Here is a 15,094-nt window from a genome sequence, read left to right on the forward strand (position 1 = left end):
CCAGAAGGGATGGAAATACCATTAGCCGTTAAAAGAGAGCGTTTCAGTGATGAAATGATTGTCTGGGTCGGCAGCTGTACAATCAGGTGATTGCCCCCGGAGTGGATGAAAAGGAATACACAAAGGTTAAAGTGAGAGCAGCAATTGACCAATCACATGTACTTACAACATCACTGGGTCATCCAAGCTGCATCGATTAACTAAATTTAGCAGAATGAATTAAGTTTGTTTTGAAAGCAATTTAATCGTTTGAGCTTACATTAATATTTAGAGTATCAATATACACATAGATTCTTTTTTTTTCTGGAAGATTTTGTTAATAAAATTAATAAATATTCAATCAAATATTTAAATAAAATAAAGGCACATTTTCCAAATATTTTGTAAATAATATGGAGATCAAGGTTTTAGAAATTTTAAGTCACAATATAATATAGTGTCGCAAAAATTCCAAATTTTTCTCTTATTTTCTAACAGAATCTAATATGCCTTTTTTCTTTCAGATTCTTAGATATTTGTAAACAAATATAGTGAAGAAAAACATGCCTTAATTCCTTTCATATGTGTATACGACTCCCTGTGCTTATTTAGTTCGAAACATATTTATAAAATATATTAGTTCGAAACATATTTATTCTATTTGCAAACTTCCATTTGTTTACAAACCTAAAACTACTGTAAAATTCAAGCAATGAATTTTCATACCTTCATATCAAATCGAAAAGAATCTGTGTCATTATAAATTAATAACTCATTATTATAAGAAACAGATAATATATTTAGAGAAAATAAACATCTATTCCCAAAAAAAGTCTTATTCAAAATTTTAGCTATCAACATAGTTCTGTTACGTTTTTCACACTAAGTTCATATAATTCCATACAACGTTTTTTTCATATTATGGGTAGATATGTTTAAAAATCTTTAAAATTTTCAGATGCCAAATTTTTGTTGACAATTCTGTCAAGTTTTACTATATTGATAGGCAATCAAAAATATGCACTGTGAACAACGAGCATAATAGACTTTGTTTAGAAGTTTAACATTTCTACAAATCCTATTTTAGTTTTATTTTTTGATCTCCAAAAGAAAAAAAAACAATAATAAATACATTTTTTATTCGATGATTTTAGCTTTTAAAACTAAATAGAATCGAAATTCAAATATTCTGAAAACATTCTTTTATGGGCATGAAAGAAAAAGAGATGGTGACAATGTTCTCTGTGGAAAAATTATATATGCTCCGATTTCTCATCCTTTTAATGAAAAGTCCGAACTAAGAGATAATCTTCTCACAAAAAAATAGATGATCTCCCAATTAAGGCCTCCGTTTCCTAAATTTCGAAATACTAAGCAGTGCTTCCTTCTATAATGAGTAGCATGATTAGGCATTTTGCGGTCCTAGGTTTTGAACTGCCTATGAGGCTCCTCTTTTAATAAATTGTTCCATTTAATTCCTCATTTCGAATTTAATATACAATTATTTTAATAATTTTAGGAATGTGCATATCTTTTTATTTATTGAATATGATTTATGACTTCACAACATTTATATCTGTTTATATTGTAATTTAAGCAGACGCTTGGGGCTTATAAATACTGTAATAAATAAGTGATTGCAATGAAACAGATAGGACCCTAAACACTATTCATTTAATATATAATCATTTTAGCAACTTTATAAATGTTAATATCTTTTTATTTATTTAATGTCAGTTATAGACATCACGACATCTGTATCTGTATGCACTATCATTTAAGTATATGATTGGTCTTATAATTATTGTAATAAATAAGTGGACTTGATGAAGCAGATAAACTGTATATTATTAAATGTTAATATCTTCTTAATATATTATAATTCTTAGAAATTGTATTTTTATTTATTATACAACTAAGATAATAACAACTCAATTAAGCTACTTGCAATTCCTCTCAACTTAATGGTTCTAGGTAACTGCCTAGTAAAAAAAATCGCCACTAGGCAATAGTCTATCTTTATCAGTTAGTCCTTAACTACAACCAAAATCTCATACAAAAAAATTATACCAGAAGGTCGTAAATGACAGTTCAACATTTTTTTCGTGATATTCTCAAAAATTGGGAAGAAGGCTCCAAATATATAATGTTAAATAATTAATTATAATTATTAATTATAATTAATTAATTATTATTAATTAAATTTTTCTATTACAATTTTTATAATTATAATTTTTATTAGCAATTAAAACTTAAATTACTCCACTTTTTTTACATTTTCATTCTTAAAATGCTGCTATGGAAAAGACAATTATTAACACCCTAAATTTGTTCCTTTCTCTAAACTAGATAATATCATGTATTATAAAAATGTATTATTTTATAGTTTCAAATACGATTCTAAAGAATGTTTAAGAAGTTTATAAATTAGGCATCACTTTTGCATAAAACTATAATAACTTTGAACGATTCGAATTAAAAAAAAACTGAAAAACTGAATTCTAACACTGACATGTTAAAATTTTATGTAGTTATGCAATAGGGAACCGCTTTGATTTTAAGATAATGGATGGTTTCGTTGTTTACTGTAGTATATGTCACATGTCAGGTAATTCTTAGCCTTGCGCCCTATTGGTAATCCGATTTTCGATCGATACGTATCGTTGCCAAAAAATCGATATTGAGGTCATTCTATCAAATACATTATATACTTACTTGTTTGTCTTTTTTTTCCAATAAATTGATCGCACAAACATACATAAAATCCGCTGTTCCCTGTGCTTTTGAAGCGAAATCATTCAATGAAATTGTATCAATAACAAAGTACAAATATAATCAAATCCAGTGTGTTGGGACTTAAATTATGGATAATATCTTCCTCTTGTACGTCAAAAATTTAATTACATTATACAAAAAATATCCCGATTAATACTTGACAGACCAGTTCTTTACTTCAGGAACATGCATTAGGATTACAGGAAAATACAAGATAGATATATTTACATCAGCTTTGAACAAAAACAGTAGCTCAATCTTCAAGAGAATTCAGGTTGGCTTGTTCAAAAGCAAAATTAGATTCCATCTTATGTATTTTAAGATTAATTAATATTTGCCAGTAATCATGAATAATATCGTTATCTTGACCGACAAAAAATCTGTGTACCTTATGCGAAACAAAATCTAGTATAATCATAATAAATGAGCTAGTTTCCTGTTTTGGAATTTATTTCTACTCTATACTATTTTCAACGGCTTTAAACAAACAAGGCCGTGAATCTTCAAAAGTTTCATGTTTAACAACCATAGAAGGAAGAATAAGATTCCATCTTAATTCTATTTCAAGGTTAATTAAAATTTGCCATACATCATGAATAATATCTTGGCTGACACAAAATCTAAGTAATTTACGCAAAATAATACCTAATATAATCACAATTGATCAGCTAGTTTCCTGTTTTGGAATATATTTCTATAATATTTTCAACGGCTTTAAACAAAAAAAGGCAAGTGAATTTTCTAACGATTCATGTTGGCATCCATAGAAGCATGAATCAGATTCCATTTTAATTCTATTTCAAGGTTAATTAATATTTGCCATAAATCATGAATAATATCTTTATCTTGACTGACAAAAAATTTGAATAATTTATGTAAAATAAGAATTAATATAATCACAATAGATAAGCTAGTTTCTTGTTTTGGAATATATTTCTACTCTAAAATATTTTTAACTGCTTTAAACTTCAAAAGACTTATGTTGACATCCATAGGAGCAAGAATCAGATTCCATCTTAATTCTATTTCAAGGTTAAGAAGGAGAATCATAAAAATATCCTTCGGAAATTAAGAAGAATCCCCATAATCTCATTCAAACAGCGCAGATAGTAAAGAGGTCACCTGTGGCGAAGAATGAGGTAACAAGGTTACGCAGTTAACAAATCTCAGTTCTTCCTGTCACAAACGAAGCACGATTTAAAAAAGCAAGCCTCAAACAGATGAAAGGTCAAAGGCTCTTAAGGCCACATTTCAAGGTTCAGGTGACGCCTCACGTTACCTCAAATAGAGAAAAACACGTGAAAAGAATAATTTTTGCAAAAGATCTGGTGAAAATCTGTATAAATTTTATTCTTATGTGGGATGTGGTATTTTTTTTTAATCAGTAGGTAAACAGAAAGGAAATATATTCGAAAATATAAATATAAGCACAAATCTCATTTATATGAGGGCTTCCGAAATCAATAGCCCCGACGCTGAGATTGATATAGCAATGAATTTTGTTCACGGAAACAAACAGAGCATTTCTGCTTACTTTTTCATTATTATTACATTACCAATGTATGTGCTCTCCCTCAACTGTTCCTTATACTTACAAAATAGGGGACGTTTTATATTTAAAATCATGAAGAGAATCAAATATACATGGTGATCCTAACATTAGCATATACATTTTGCTTCGTGATGAGAATCAAATATACATTTTGAATATCTTTCCTTTGACCAAATGAGTTTAAAATTTGATACAGCTGCAATTATTAAACACCGATACATGCAAATTTGATGTAAATACTAACAAGCAAATTTCATTTATCTATCTTCTGGAACTTTTTGAATTATCGTTACCATATATATGGCCAGAAAACAAAAAAAAAATCTATTCTATAATTATTTGATATATTTCGTAGAAAAGTAAACGCAGATTTTTAAAAAATTATGGAATAAATATTATATACTGTAATTCACCTATCTAGCTATTCCACGGTTAATAACTTTCAGATGTGTACGGGCCGCGGTGGCCTGGTGGTAAGGTCTCGGCTTCAAAACCGGAGGGTTTCAGGTTCGAGACCCGATTCCACCGAAGAACCGTCGTGTAAGGGGGTCTGTTGCACGTTAAATCTGTCATGACCAAACGTCCTCCCGCTGGTGTGGTGCGGTGTGGAGAGGGGGTGCCAGCTCAGGTGTCGTCCTCAACATCTGACCGTGGTTCAAAATTACGAGGTCCGTCCCAAAATAGCCCTAGTGTTGCTTCAAACGGGACGTTAATATAACTGAACTAAACTAAACTTTCAGATGTGTACGAAAGGCAGATCCTTAGACAATCCAAACTTTGATGCAAATCTATAATTGTTGTAATAAAATAATTTACCAAATTTCCTCTTTTCAATTTATTTCGGTTTTCAGTTATTACGTTCCTAGCGCAATGACGGACAAATAATAAATTTCCCGAAAAGAGATTTTATTCAAAGTTTGACAGATCTTGATACTTTGTCTCAAGATCTCGCATCAAATCTCATCACCCTAGCTTATTGCATTTTTCTGTTAGCGTTTTCATAAACAGATGTAAAACTGTTACAGAGAAATCAGTTGGGTGAATATACAAGGAAAAATCTAACAAGCTCAGTAAAAGATAATGGTGCTTTATTCCAAAATAAAAGAACGAAAACCTGAAAAACTGTAACAAAACACAGGCGAAGCATACTAAAAACAGTACTTTCAGAAATTCACAATACACAAAACAGTAGATGTTATTAAATAATCACAAAATTTGTGGACAGAGCTCGCTAGACATCAATGCTCCCTTCGCTTAACAACTTTCTTGAGCTCCACTCAACCATTCCTACTCACTACTGACTGACTCTCCGTTTTTTTTTAAAGCACCCGTGACAGGGCATTGAATATTTTAGCACAAACGATGAAATTTGAGTCATAATAGACCATCACCGAGACTCTCATATATTTGAAGTCCTTTTTTTTTTGTAGTTAAATTACTAAATTTCCCGCCAAATCCAGCCATCATTGACTCGGCATCAATTCAGTAACCATTATTAAACCTGTAAAGCTATCCTCTTTACTAGTATACTATAATAAATTCATAACAACATCAAAAATAGTTTTTTTATGAGAAAGGAGTGGGGGGGGGGGTCTCTGGGATATTTAAAATATATAGATTATTCAAAATATTCATGTAAAATTGTTTGGTTTCAACTCATTTTATCGATTATAATGCTTTTTCTTTTACATTTTTCATATTTGTATACTCATTTGGAATAGGTATAAGATTCTTGGTTATAGATGTCTTGTATATTTACTTACTAAAAAAGATATTCTTAAGAAATAATTTAAAATAGTAATCATGGTTCTTTCTTAATCTGGCAAATTCTGAAAATGTCAATAATTTTATTTTCTTTATCCTTTGGCTTATACGTCGAAGCTACCTACAAACAGCTATTTAAAACAGCGACTTCAATTGCTAAACATTAAATTGCCGTCTTACCATCCATTTTGTTACTTGAAGATAAAATCTGCAGTCTTTTTTGGCCATCTGTGGAATTAATTATTTCTGTCAACTTCATTGAAAGTAAGTCTACCCATATTATGATTTGCAGCAGAGTAAGGCACAGAGGTAAAATTAAGCCTGGATCATTAGGAAACAAATAAATATATTTGCAGACATAATCGTAATGACTTAGTAGTACAACATTTACAACAGTTCCTACGCAGAAGGAAAAAGACGTCCAATGTTAATCGAAGCAATCTTAGGGCGCATGAAGTACATGACTTCAATGTAGAGATATGTTCATTCCTGGAGGACTCTTAAGGAAAATAGGCCAATAGTTGTGTTTTATTTTATATGAAACCTCCAACATCAATGAACAATGCTTTACTGGCTAAGAACCCAATCAGCCAGCAAAGCATGGTAGAATTCACAGATTCCCACAAGCAGCCCAAATGGTAAAACTCACTATCTTGTTTTTCCCATTTGTGGTCATCAGCCATGATATGCCCCACTAGACAACTGAGGAACTGAAGATTAATGTGCACTAGTTTTGAATGAGTTTTTTTATATCAAACTGCGAAGGTTTTTCTTTAAATTTCTGACTTCCATAGGTAAAAAAGTATGTACTTTTCCTTTAGCCGGGCGCAAACGAAAAATTGCCAAATAATTTAGAATTCCGCCAAATTTCTTACACCAAATTCGCGTTTCGTTCAGATTTGGCGTCATTTGCGCCCGGCTAACGGAAAAGTACCAAAAAATAACTTATAATGCGATCTTATCACATAGGATAAATGCATAAAAAGTTAATAAAACCTCAATATATAATTTGAATTGCATTGATAAGTATATTTACCTTTGGTCTCTTCCAAACAAACTGGAAAGGAGGCTTTTGGTGATAAAAGACAGAAGCTTGTGTAGCTGGAAAATCTGGATCTTCAAAAAGTTCCCCTTTCTTAATATGGCTCCGTTTGATCTTCTCAAACTCACTCATCGTCTGAAATGAGAACAATTATTCAATTATTGTGTAAAATGCTTGAATGGGTTACTAATTTTAGCTAATCATTGAACATTAACTAAAAAATATATAAAATATTGATTTTAATTTACAATTAGGTTTTTTTTATCTGAAAATAATAATTATTTTGGCAAATGATATTTTCAATAAGTAGAAGATTTTTATTATTAAAAAAACTAGTGTAACTTAAGTAGACATTATTTTTTTAACAAAATAGTTCAACTATGGTATCATGCAACAAAAATTTTCAAATTATAAATACAAAATAATCTGTTTATTTATTACAAAAATTCTACAACTTTCATTTGTTCTAATACACAAATTTATTATTCTATATTTCTGTTATACTATTTAGAGCAAAATACAAATTTACAATTTATTGGAATGTATATAAAAGCTGAATTGCACGTTGTATCTTTCATTAGAAAATTCAAAAATGGAAGAAAAAGAATATTTCCAGTAACACTAAGCTTTTTAATTTTTCAAAACAGTTATTCAGTTATTAATGAAAAGTTCTAAATATATAAATATTTAATATTCAAAATCCGTACATGCCCACTAAATGCGTGAAGTAAAGCAAGAAATGTGAAATCTAAAACACGCAGTCACATGAGCACGAATAACTTTTATTAATTTATTTAGAACTATTAAGTATTAAGTATAAAATTGGTTTTAAAATCTTCAAACGGAAAAACACTAAAAGATTTAAAATCATCTAATGTAATTTTTTAATTAAAGGCATCAAATCCATCTTGAATTTTTAATCTCAACAAATATGCAGCAATAAAACGAATTAACTAATATATGTTTAATGGACTAATTTTGTTTAATACACATCGATAAAGGTCTAAACATTTTTCATACCAATTTACATTAACACATGATTTTTTTTTTATGTAAATGCACTACGAATTTAGATGATGATTATTATTAGGAAACAGAAATTTTATCCGACGAGGATTACAACAATAAAAATCAAGAAAAGAATTAACTTCAACTAAACAATAAAAGACTTTGAAAGAAAAGAAGATATCTTACCAAATGAAGATTAGAAACTTAGCAACCAATATGTGCTTTAAAAAAAATAACCTTTTTTAAAACCTATAAATCTTGTGTCCTATTTCGACATAAATATTTACGCTAATGTATGAGTTTTCTGTAAATTTACCATGAATTTAGAGGACAATCATAATGGAAGAGAAATTTTGAACAACGAAGAAAGACAACAGAGCAAAATATCAATAATCTTAATGGGAAAAAATAAATTTGAATTAAAAAAATAAGAGACTTTATAACAATATCTTATTCTTTTATAAAATTACCTAGATCTTATAAATAAGAACATGATAACTTATATGTTCTAAACTAAACAATGGTTTGGCATAGAGATAAAGTCCAAGTTCTATTTCCTCTAAAATATTTATAATAATGAAAGAATTTTTTGTAAATTCACCACGAACTTAGATAATGATCATCATGGAACATACATTTTACCAGACAAAGAAAACCATCCTAACAGAGCATCAATAAATTTCTGAGGAAAAAACTAAATCTAACAAAAAAGTTTAAAAACTTAAAGAAAGATTATTTAGTTAAGAAGTATTGAAAGTCTGATAAATAATATATACTAAACTAAATAATTCGGTATAACATCTAAAGATAAAGCCCATCTATTTCAACATAAATATTTACACTAATGCATGAGTTTTCTGTAAATTTACCATATATTTAGAACAGAACTCTTACCGAACGAAGAAAGCCATTATAGCAGAACATGGATAAACTTCCCAGAAAAAGTCAACTCTAACTGAAGAACAAGAGACTTTGTAAAAATAAATATTCTAAAGGACCCTTATAAATGATATGTATTAAATTAAATAATTCGGTATAACATCTAAAGATAAAGGCCATCTATTTCAACATAAATATTTACACTAATACATGAGTTTTCTGTAAATTTACCATACATTTAGAACAGAACTCTTACCGAACAAAGAAAGCCATTATAGCAGAACATGGATAAACTTCCCTGGAAAATTCAGCCCTAACTGAAGAACAAGAGACTTTTGTATGAAGATGATACTCTGACGGACTCAATAAACTTGCACATACTACAATACAAGCCTTTGCTATCTCGAAACATTTAGGTTAGTCGGAATTTCTACTTCATTTCTCTTCCATTGTGAATGAATTCAGTCATTCCGTACAGGCACAAGGTGTAACAAAATTCCTAATAGCGTGACATCATTAGCTAATTGTTGACTCATGTGCCAAAGAAGGTTATTCTAAAGAGGTAGAAACCAAATGGCATAGAACATGTTCCGACTGCTGAAAGCAGTTGACGCCCCATTTATGGATGCAGACTCTCCTTCCGGTGTTTCAAAATTATAGACCTTGAAATTGCATCTTTCTTTCACAAGATAATACTATCAAAGTAAATCAAAAGGTATTATAACCATCTACAATTAGTATTTACATTTTTTTAATTGAAGAAAAGAAAGGAGGGATTTTTTATTCAACATGAAAAATTTACAACTGTAGAAGCTCGAAAAAAATTATAAATAAAAATGTCAACCTTTGTTCGATTGAAAAACGTAAAACGTCAAACTTTATACCATTAGCAAACCGCAAGCAAACCGCATTAAAAAACTAGACAAGAATTTCGGGGGGGGGGGAGGTATCTTTTTATAGTTAATTTTTTATCTTGTTTGTTTGTTTTTTAAATATTGTTTGATTATCTTTTTTGTGTCTGCCTTTTTTTATTATTATTACTTATTGATTTCTTTTCAGGAGGAAACATAAATTAATGAAATAATTCATTTTGTTTGCGATAAAAAAACTTTGCTTCTTAATTTCTTACAAAAATAATCAATATCCACAAAAGACTACATCGATGACACCTTGAAGACACATGGATTAAATTGAATAACCGAGCAGTCACAACAGCATTGGCGGGAACTAAAGTTATGACTTGAGGGCCATCACCGGCCACGATATAGTTCCTTCCTTAAAAGACATGCCCGATCATCGGTAAGGGGTAGCCAACCCCACATCTTTTGTGTAGCCTCCAGGATTGCTAGAACCAACCACTACCCAAAAGCTTAACATCCTAATGTTCAGAGATAGCCCCTGGTGAGATAAAGTAATCAACATATCTTTTTTGTTATTTCAACATGTATAATCCGTAATTCATTCAAATGGTAACAAAATTTGTAGGTCAACTTTCTAAATAGACAGCAATGGTGAATTATTTCTAATAATACAACATTAAAATGTCAATCCATCGTCGTCTAATTTTCTGGAAATAATTAAATAGATATTCTTTATTTAAATTGATAAAATTGCTATCAAACTTTATCAGCAAGTTTTTAAAATATTTTCAGTTAAAAAAAATAGTAGAACTTTTAAGACTTTATGACACATTGTTTGGAAGACAAGTAAAAAACTTCAATGGTCTTCTAAAATTTATAACTGTTATCATTAAAATTATTATTATTATCTATTTTCATATCTCCTATAAAAATAAAAAAATATTATGAAAAAAATCAAATTTAAGATAAAAATTAGCATTTATTTAACAATAAAGAAAAGGTAATAAAAATGTCATTAATCTGATTTCCTAAAACTACATACAGAGAAGCATCTATAAATCAAAATTATCTTTCCATAAAATTTTTTTCAAGATCACTGAATTTTCAATCGAATAAAATTTCTATATTTCGAACAAAAAATTTCGAGTAAAAAATGAACCATATTTATTGAAGACCAAAGCAACCCTTGATTTGTTTCGTTAGAAGTAATATAAATAAAATAAAGAAGAAAAAAAAACAATTTCACCGATTTTTATTGCAACAGAATTTCTCTGAAAACCTGAAGTTTTTTACGGAAAAACAATAAACACTTGCAAATAAGTTTAGATTCTGTTTTATAAACTCTCTTTCTTAAATTGTGGCCAGAATTTTATTTTAAATTTAGTTTAGTCGTAGATATCTAACAGTGAAAATAGATCATAAGCGCCGGCGTCCTGGCATAGGGGTAGCGTGTCTTCCACGTGATCTGGGCGTCCTGCGTTCGAGTCCCGAATTGGGCATGGTTGTTCTTCCATTGTTCTATCTGTGAGATGTGTGAATGTCCCCTCCTTTAAAAGGGATTGTTCAAGCGAATGAGTGATGCGTGAGTAGCAAAGTCGTATTGACCCTAGTTGGCGCTACTAAAAAAAAATAAACAAGAGACGCTCCCCCACCAGCTTAAATAGCTGTCTTCGTAACAGCGGACTTGTCCATGGCAAGTGCCATAAGAAACAACAACAACAGATCATAAGCAGAAATGTTCAAGCATTAAATTGAAATTTAACTTTATAAATACAGTATAGAAAGAGAGAAAGTGAAAAAATAAGGATTCGGTAAATAATTATGAAATTTTTACAAGAATGTTGTTAACAAATTGAAGAAAAAATCGAAAAGATTGAAATCCTTACAATTCGATATGGCCAATGACGCAGTATTGAAATAAACGAAAATGATACATCACAACATGCCTGCGATCCATCAAGGATAAAGCGATTTAGAATGATGAAAATAAGGGAATTTCAATTCTTGGCTTTGATAAATTCAAAACGTTATATGGCATCCAAGATTATATAACAGTACTTAAGCTTCGGATGTGCAACATTTCTGGAAACATTTGCGAATCCGAAACAGCAAAACATTTCTGAAAACCATTTTAAAAGACTGAAAACAACCAATGTTCTTTAACAAGGATGAAATTGGAGCTTTTTAAGTATTTGCCTTGTAAAACTATATATATATATATATATATACTATAAATATTTTGTTGAGAAACAAGTGAAAATTACGATTTTTCTTTAGCTCTAACATAACCAGTAAGGCGAAATTAAACTCCTTGTGATAGGAAACAAACAAACAATTGCCACATAACTACAAAAGCGTGAAATTACTTGAAGTTGACTACGAAAATCAACGATTTTTTTAATCCACGACCATGATTTTTTATCAAACACAAAAAAGTAATGGATGACCGGAAGAAAAAATTTGCAAAAGAGGGTAATTAACTTTGATAAACGGTTGATCAAACACAAAAATGCTTCTTTTTATGGAATGCTTCTTTTTTTCTAATCCATGTGTCCTATTTCAATTGCATGAAAATTTACTACTATCGCTGGTTTTCTTTCTTCTTAATTATTAAGCCTATTTACCTATTAAAAATATAATTAAAATATAAAAGTTTGTCATCAAAAACAAATTCACAAAATGTTATCTAACATAAAATTGACGAATTTGCAAAACAAATTTGACTAATTTACAAAAAAAAATCAGAATATCATAAATAATATATATAGGCACATATATAAGCATATATATAAGCACATTAGCTAAAACGTGAGAGACTGCTGTTTTATTTTCTACAAGAAAAAAATATTTTGTTAAATATTCTTTAACAAAAATATAAGGCTTTGTAGTAGAAATTTCTCAAAAAAAACCAAGAAAAAACAGAATATGAAAGGTAATTAGATGTCGAAAATCCAAAATAGAAATATAGGAACAATTTGTTTTATTACAACAACTAAATAACGATGCCGAATTCTATATCTTTTTACACATTGATCAGAACTTAATTGGGACTAATTTTCCCATTGATCAGGACATATATGATAAGAAGTAGCTGAGAAACCATTTACAAAACAAGTAATAAAAGCATCGAAACTGTTCGATGTTTTAAAACTTCCTGAAACGCTCCTGAAGAGATTTATATCTCTTTGAATGACATCAATATTATTATAAAAAAAGCGTATTTATTAATAAGTGAAAACTTAATTATGTTTCGTGTATACAAAATAGCAAATTTGCAAATAGCGTACACATTTCTACAATTTTAATACTTTTTTTTAGTACTTAGTTTAACTCTTTTTTTAATGCTAAAAATTTAGCAGCGCAAATCTGCTTGAAGTAAGAAAATAATGAAAAGTTTGCAACATGTATTTCTGCTTATTGAAATTTCTATATATCAAATGTTTTCCATGAATCTTCAAGTTCGATATATGGAAATTCGACTGTTATAATTAAAGGGCAAGAAAAATTCTATTTCTCAGAAGTGCACTCAGCCATAACAAATTTCACAGAGTTTGGATGGCTTAATACTAAAGTCTTGATTAGGGAATTCTTTCTCTGCAGTCTTATCGAATTCAACTCATAAGACGTTTATTCATTCGTACATTTATTTATTTTTTGTTGTAAATATATTTGCATCATCCATTTCGAATATCAATTTAATCTGTATTTGGAAAGAGAACTAATGATATCGATTTTTTTACCGAGAAAATCATTCACTTCTCGAAGGTTCATGGTTTTTAATTGATAAGTTTTATCAAATAATCCTTATCTTTAATAAAATCTAATACTGCTATTTACACTGCGTATTACAAATATTTATTTAAAGAGAAAGGAGATTTTTTGATTACTAAAGGTTACAGCTGTAATAGTCTACCTCATTTACAATTCGTCATATCAGAAAACGCAATGAACTTGTCGGCAAAATTTTAAAACATCAAACTATAAATATAATAAAAAATATTAAAATTTTGCAGTATATTTTTCAATTAGAATATTTGTAATACCATTTTTAAAGTTTTCTCATAAATTTGTACTTAAAAATCATTTACGGTACTTTCTACTGATTCCCATAAAATACCTAACAGAGCCAATAAATTTCCATGTAATTTAGATCAAACCCGTCGATACAATTTAATTTATTGAAACCAGGAAAACAAAGAGCAGGTTCTCGTAACATAGTAGTTCCACCTATTATGTATCAATTATAGACCGCTGGAGTTCATATCGTTGCACGAATTGACTCCATTCGTATCATATAAAGCTCTGCTTTATACTTTAATTGGATAAATAAACAATAAAAAACAGAACCTGGCTATCTTTCACAGATCTCAGCTATTTTGAAAAACGGCAAACTCATTTTACAGCCAAAACGAGACTTAAAAATACTTACTTCAGTGGCGTAGTGAGGGTTAAGCCAAATTTATTGCCCTTTTTAAAGTGCCCCTAAAATTCATAAAATTTAGATATACTTTGACAATTTAACCTAATTGCTAACCAATCACAATCTAAAATGTTGCCTTTTTTTTCTTATTAATAATATTTTTAATATAAATTTATATCTTTTACAGATTCTTCCCATATTTAATGGACCACGAAAATGCCAAGGTCTTCATGCATATTTTTTGCATAACGATTTGCTGTTTTCCAATTCCTCTCTTTTTCTATCAGTGCCATCTACAAAGCACTCATTTTCTGAGAGTATAGTTTCATACCAAGTCTCTTTGTCTATAAACATTTTTAATCATCGTACACTTCATGTGACACTGGTTGTCAAAAATCCAAGGAACAAATATAGGGAAATGCCTTCATCGTAGCGAGCAAAGCTCCTGCGACTGTTTTTGCGTTTAAACTATCATCTGCCAGTTTTTCACGAATGACCAGATTGTCTTTGTAATGACGCCGTGTCATTTTATGGCATAGTGTCTTGCGATTCACCGTATATCCTAAACCTTTTAAAATATTTGCCTGTAGCTGCTTTCAAGATTTACCTCAATATGTAGACATGGAAAAAAATAATAGTAATATTCTAATGTACCCAAAACAGTTACTGAAACCGCCTCAACTGAGACTTAAGTAAACAAATCAAGTTTAATTAATGGTTTCAGCAACGTAAGAATTAAATTTTGGGGTCTGTTTCTTTCGTCTGGTTTAGTTACATTAACGTCCCGTTTGAAGCAACACTAGGGCTATTTTGTG

General features: G+C 29.5%; 1 protein-coding gene across 4 annotated transcripts in view; it reads right to left on the reverse strand.

The window, feature by feature from the left end:
* The window catches only part of LOC129961992 (calpain-C-like), an 85,993-nt gene that overhangs the window by 47,266 nt on the left and 23,633 nt on the right, over positions 1–15,094 (reverse strand). For 3 of the 4 annotated variants that reach the window (XM_056075648.1, XM_056075649.1, XM_056075646.1), the window contains exon 2: positions 7,107–7,247. In XM_056075648.1, coding sequence (XP_055931623.1) covers positions 7,107–7,244 — 138 coding nt within the window. In that variant the 5' untranslated portion in view covers positions 7,245–7,247. Of the gene's footprint in view, positions 1–7,106; positions 7,248–9,255; positions 9,531–15,094 lie in introns of those variants that run through there. The other variant, XM_056075647.1, reaches the window with a different exon arrangement.

This window comes from Argiope bruennichi, chromosome 2, assembly GCF_947563725.1.
Source record: "Argiope bruennichi chromosome 2, qqArgBrue1.1, whole genome shotgun sequence".
In the NCBI taxonomy this organism is placed as follows: Eukaryota; Metazoa; Arthropoda; class Arachnida; order Araneae; family Araneidae; genus Argiope; species Argiope bruennichi.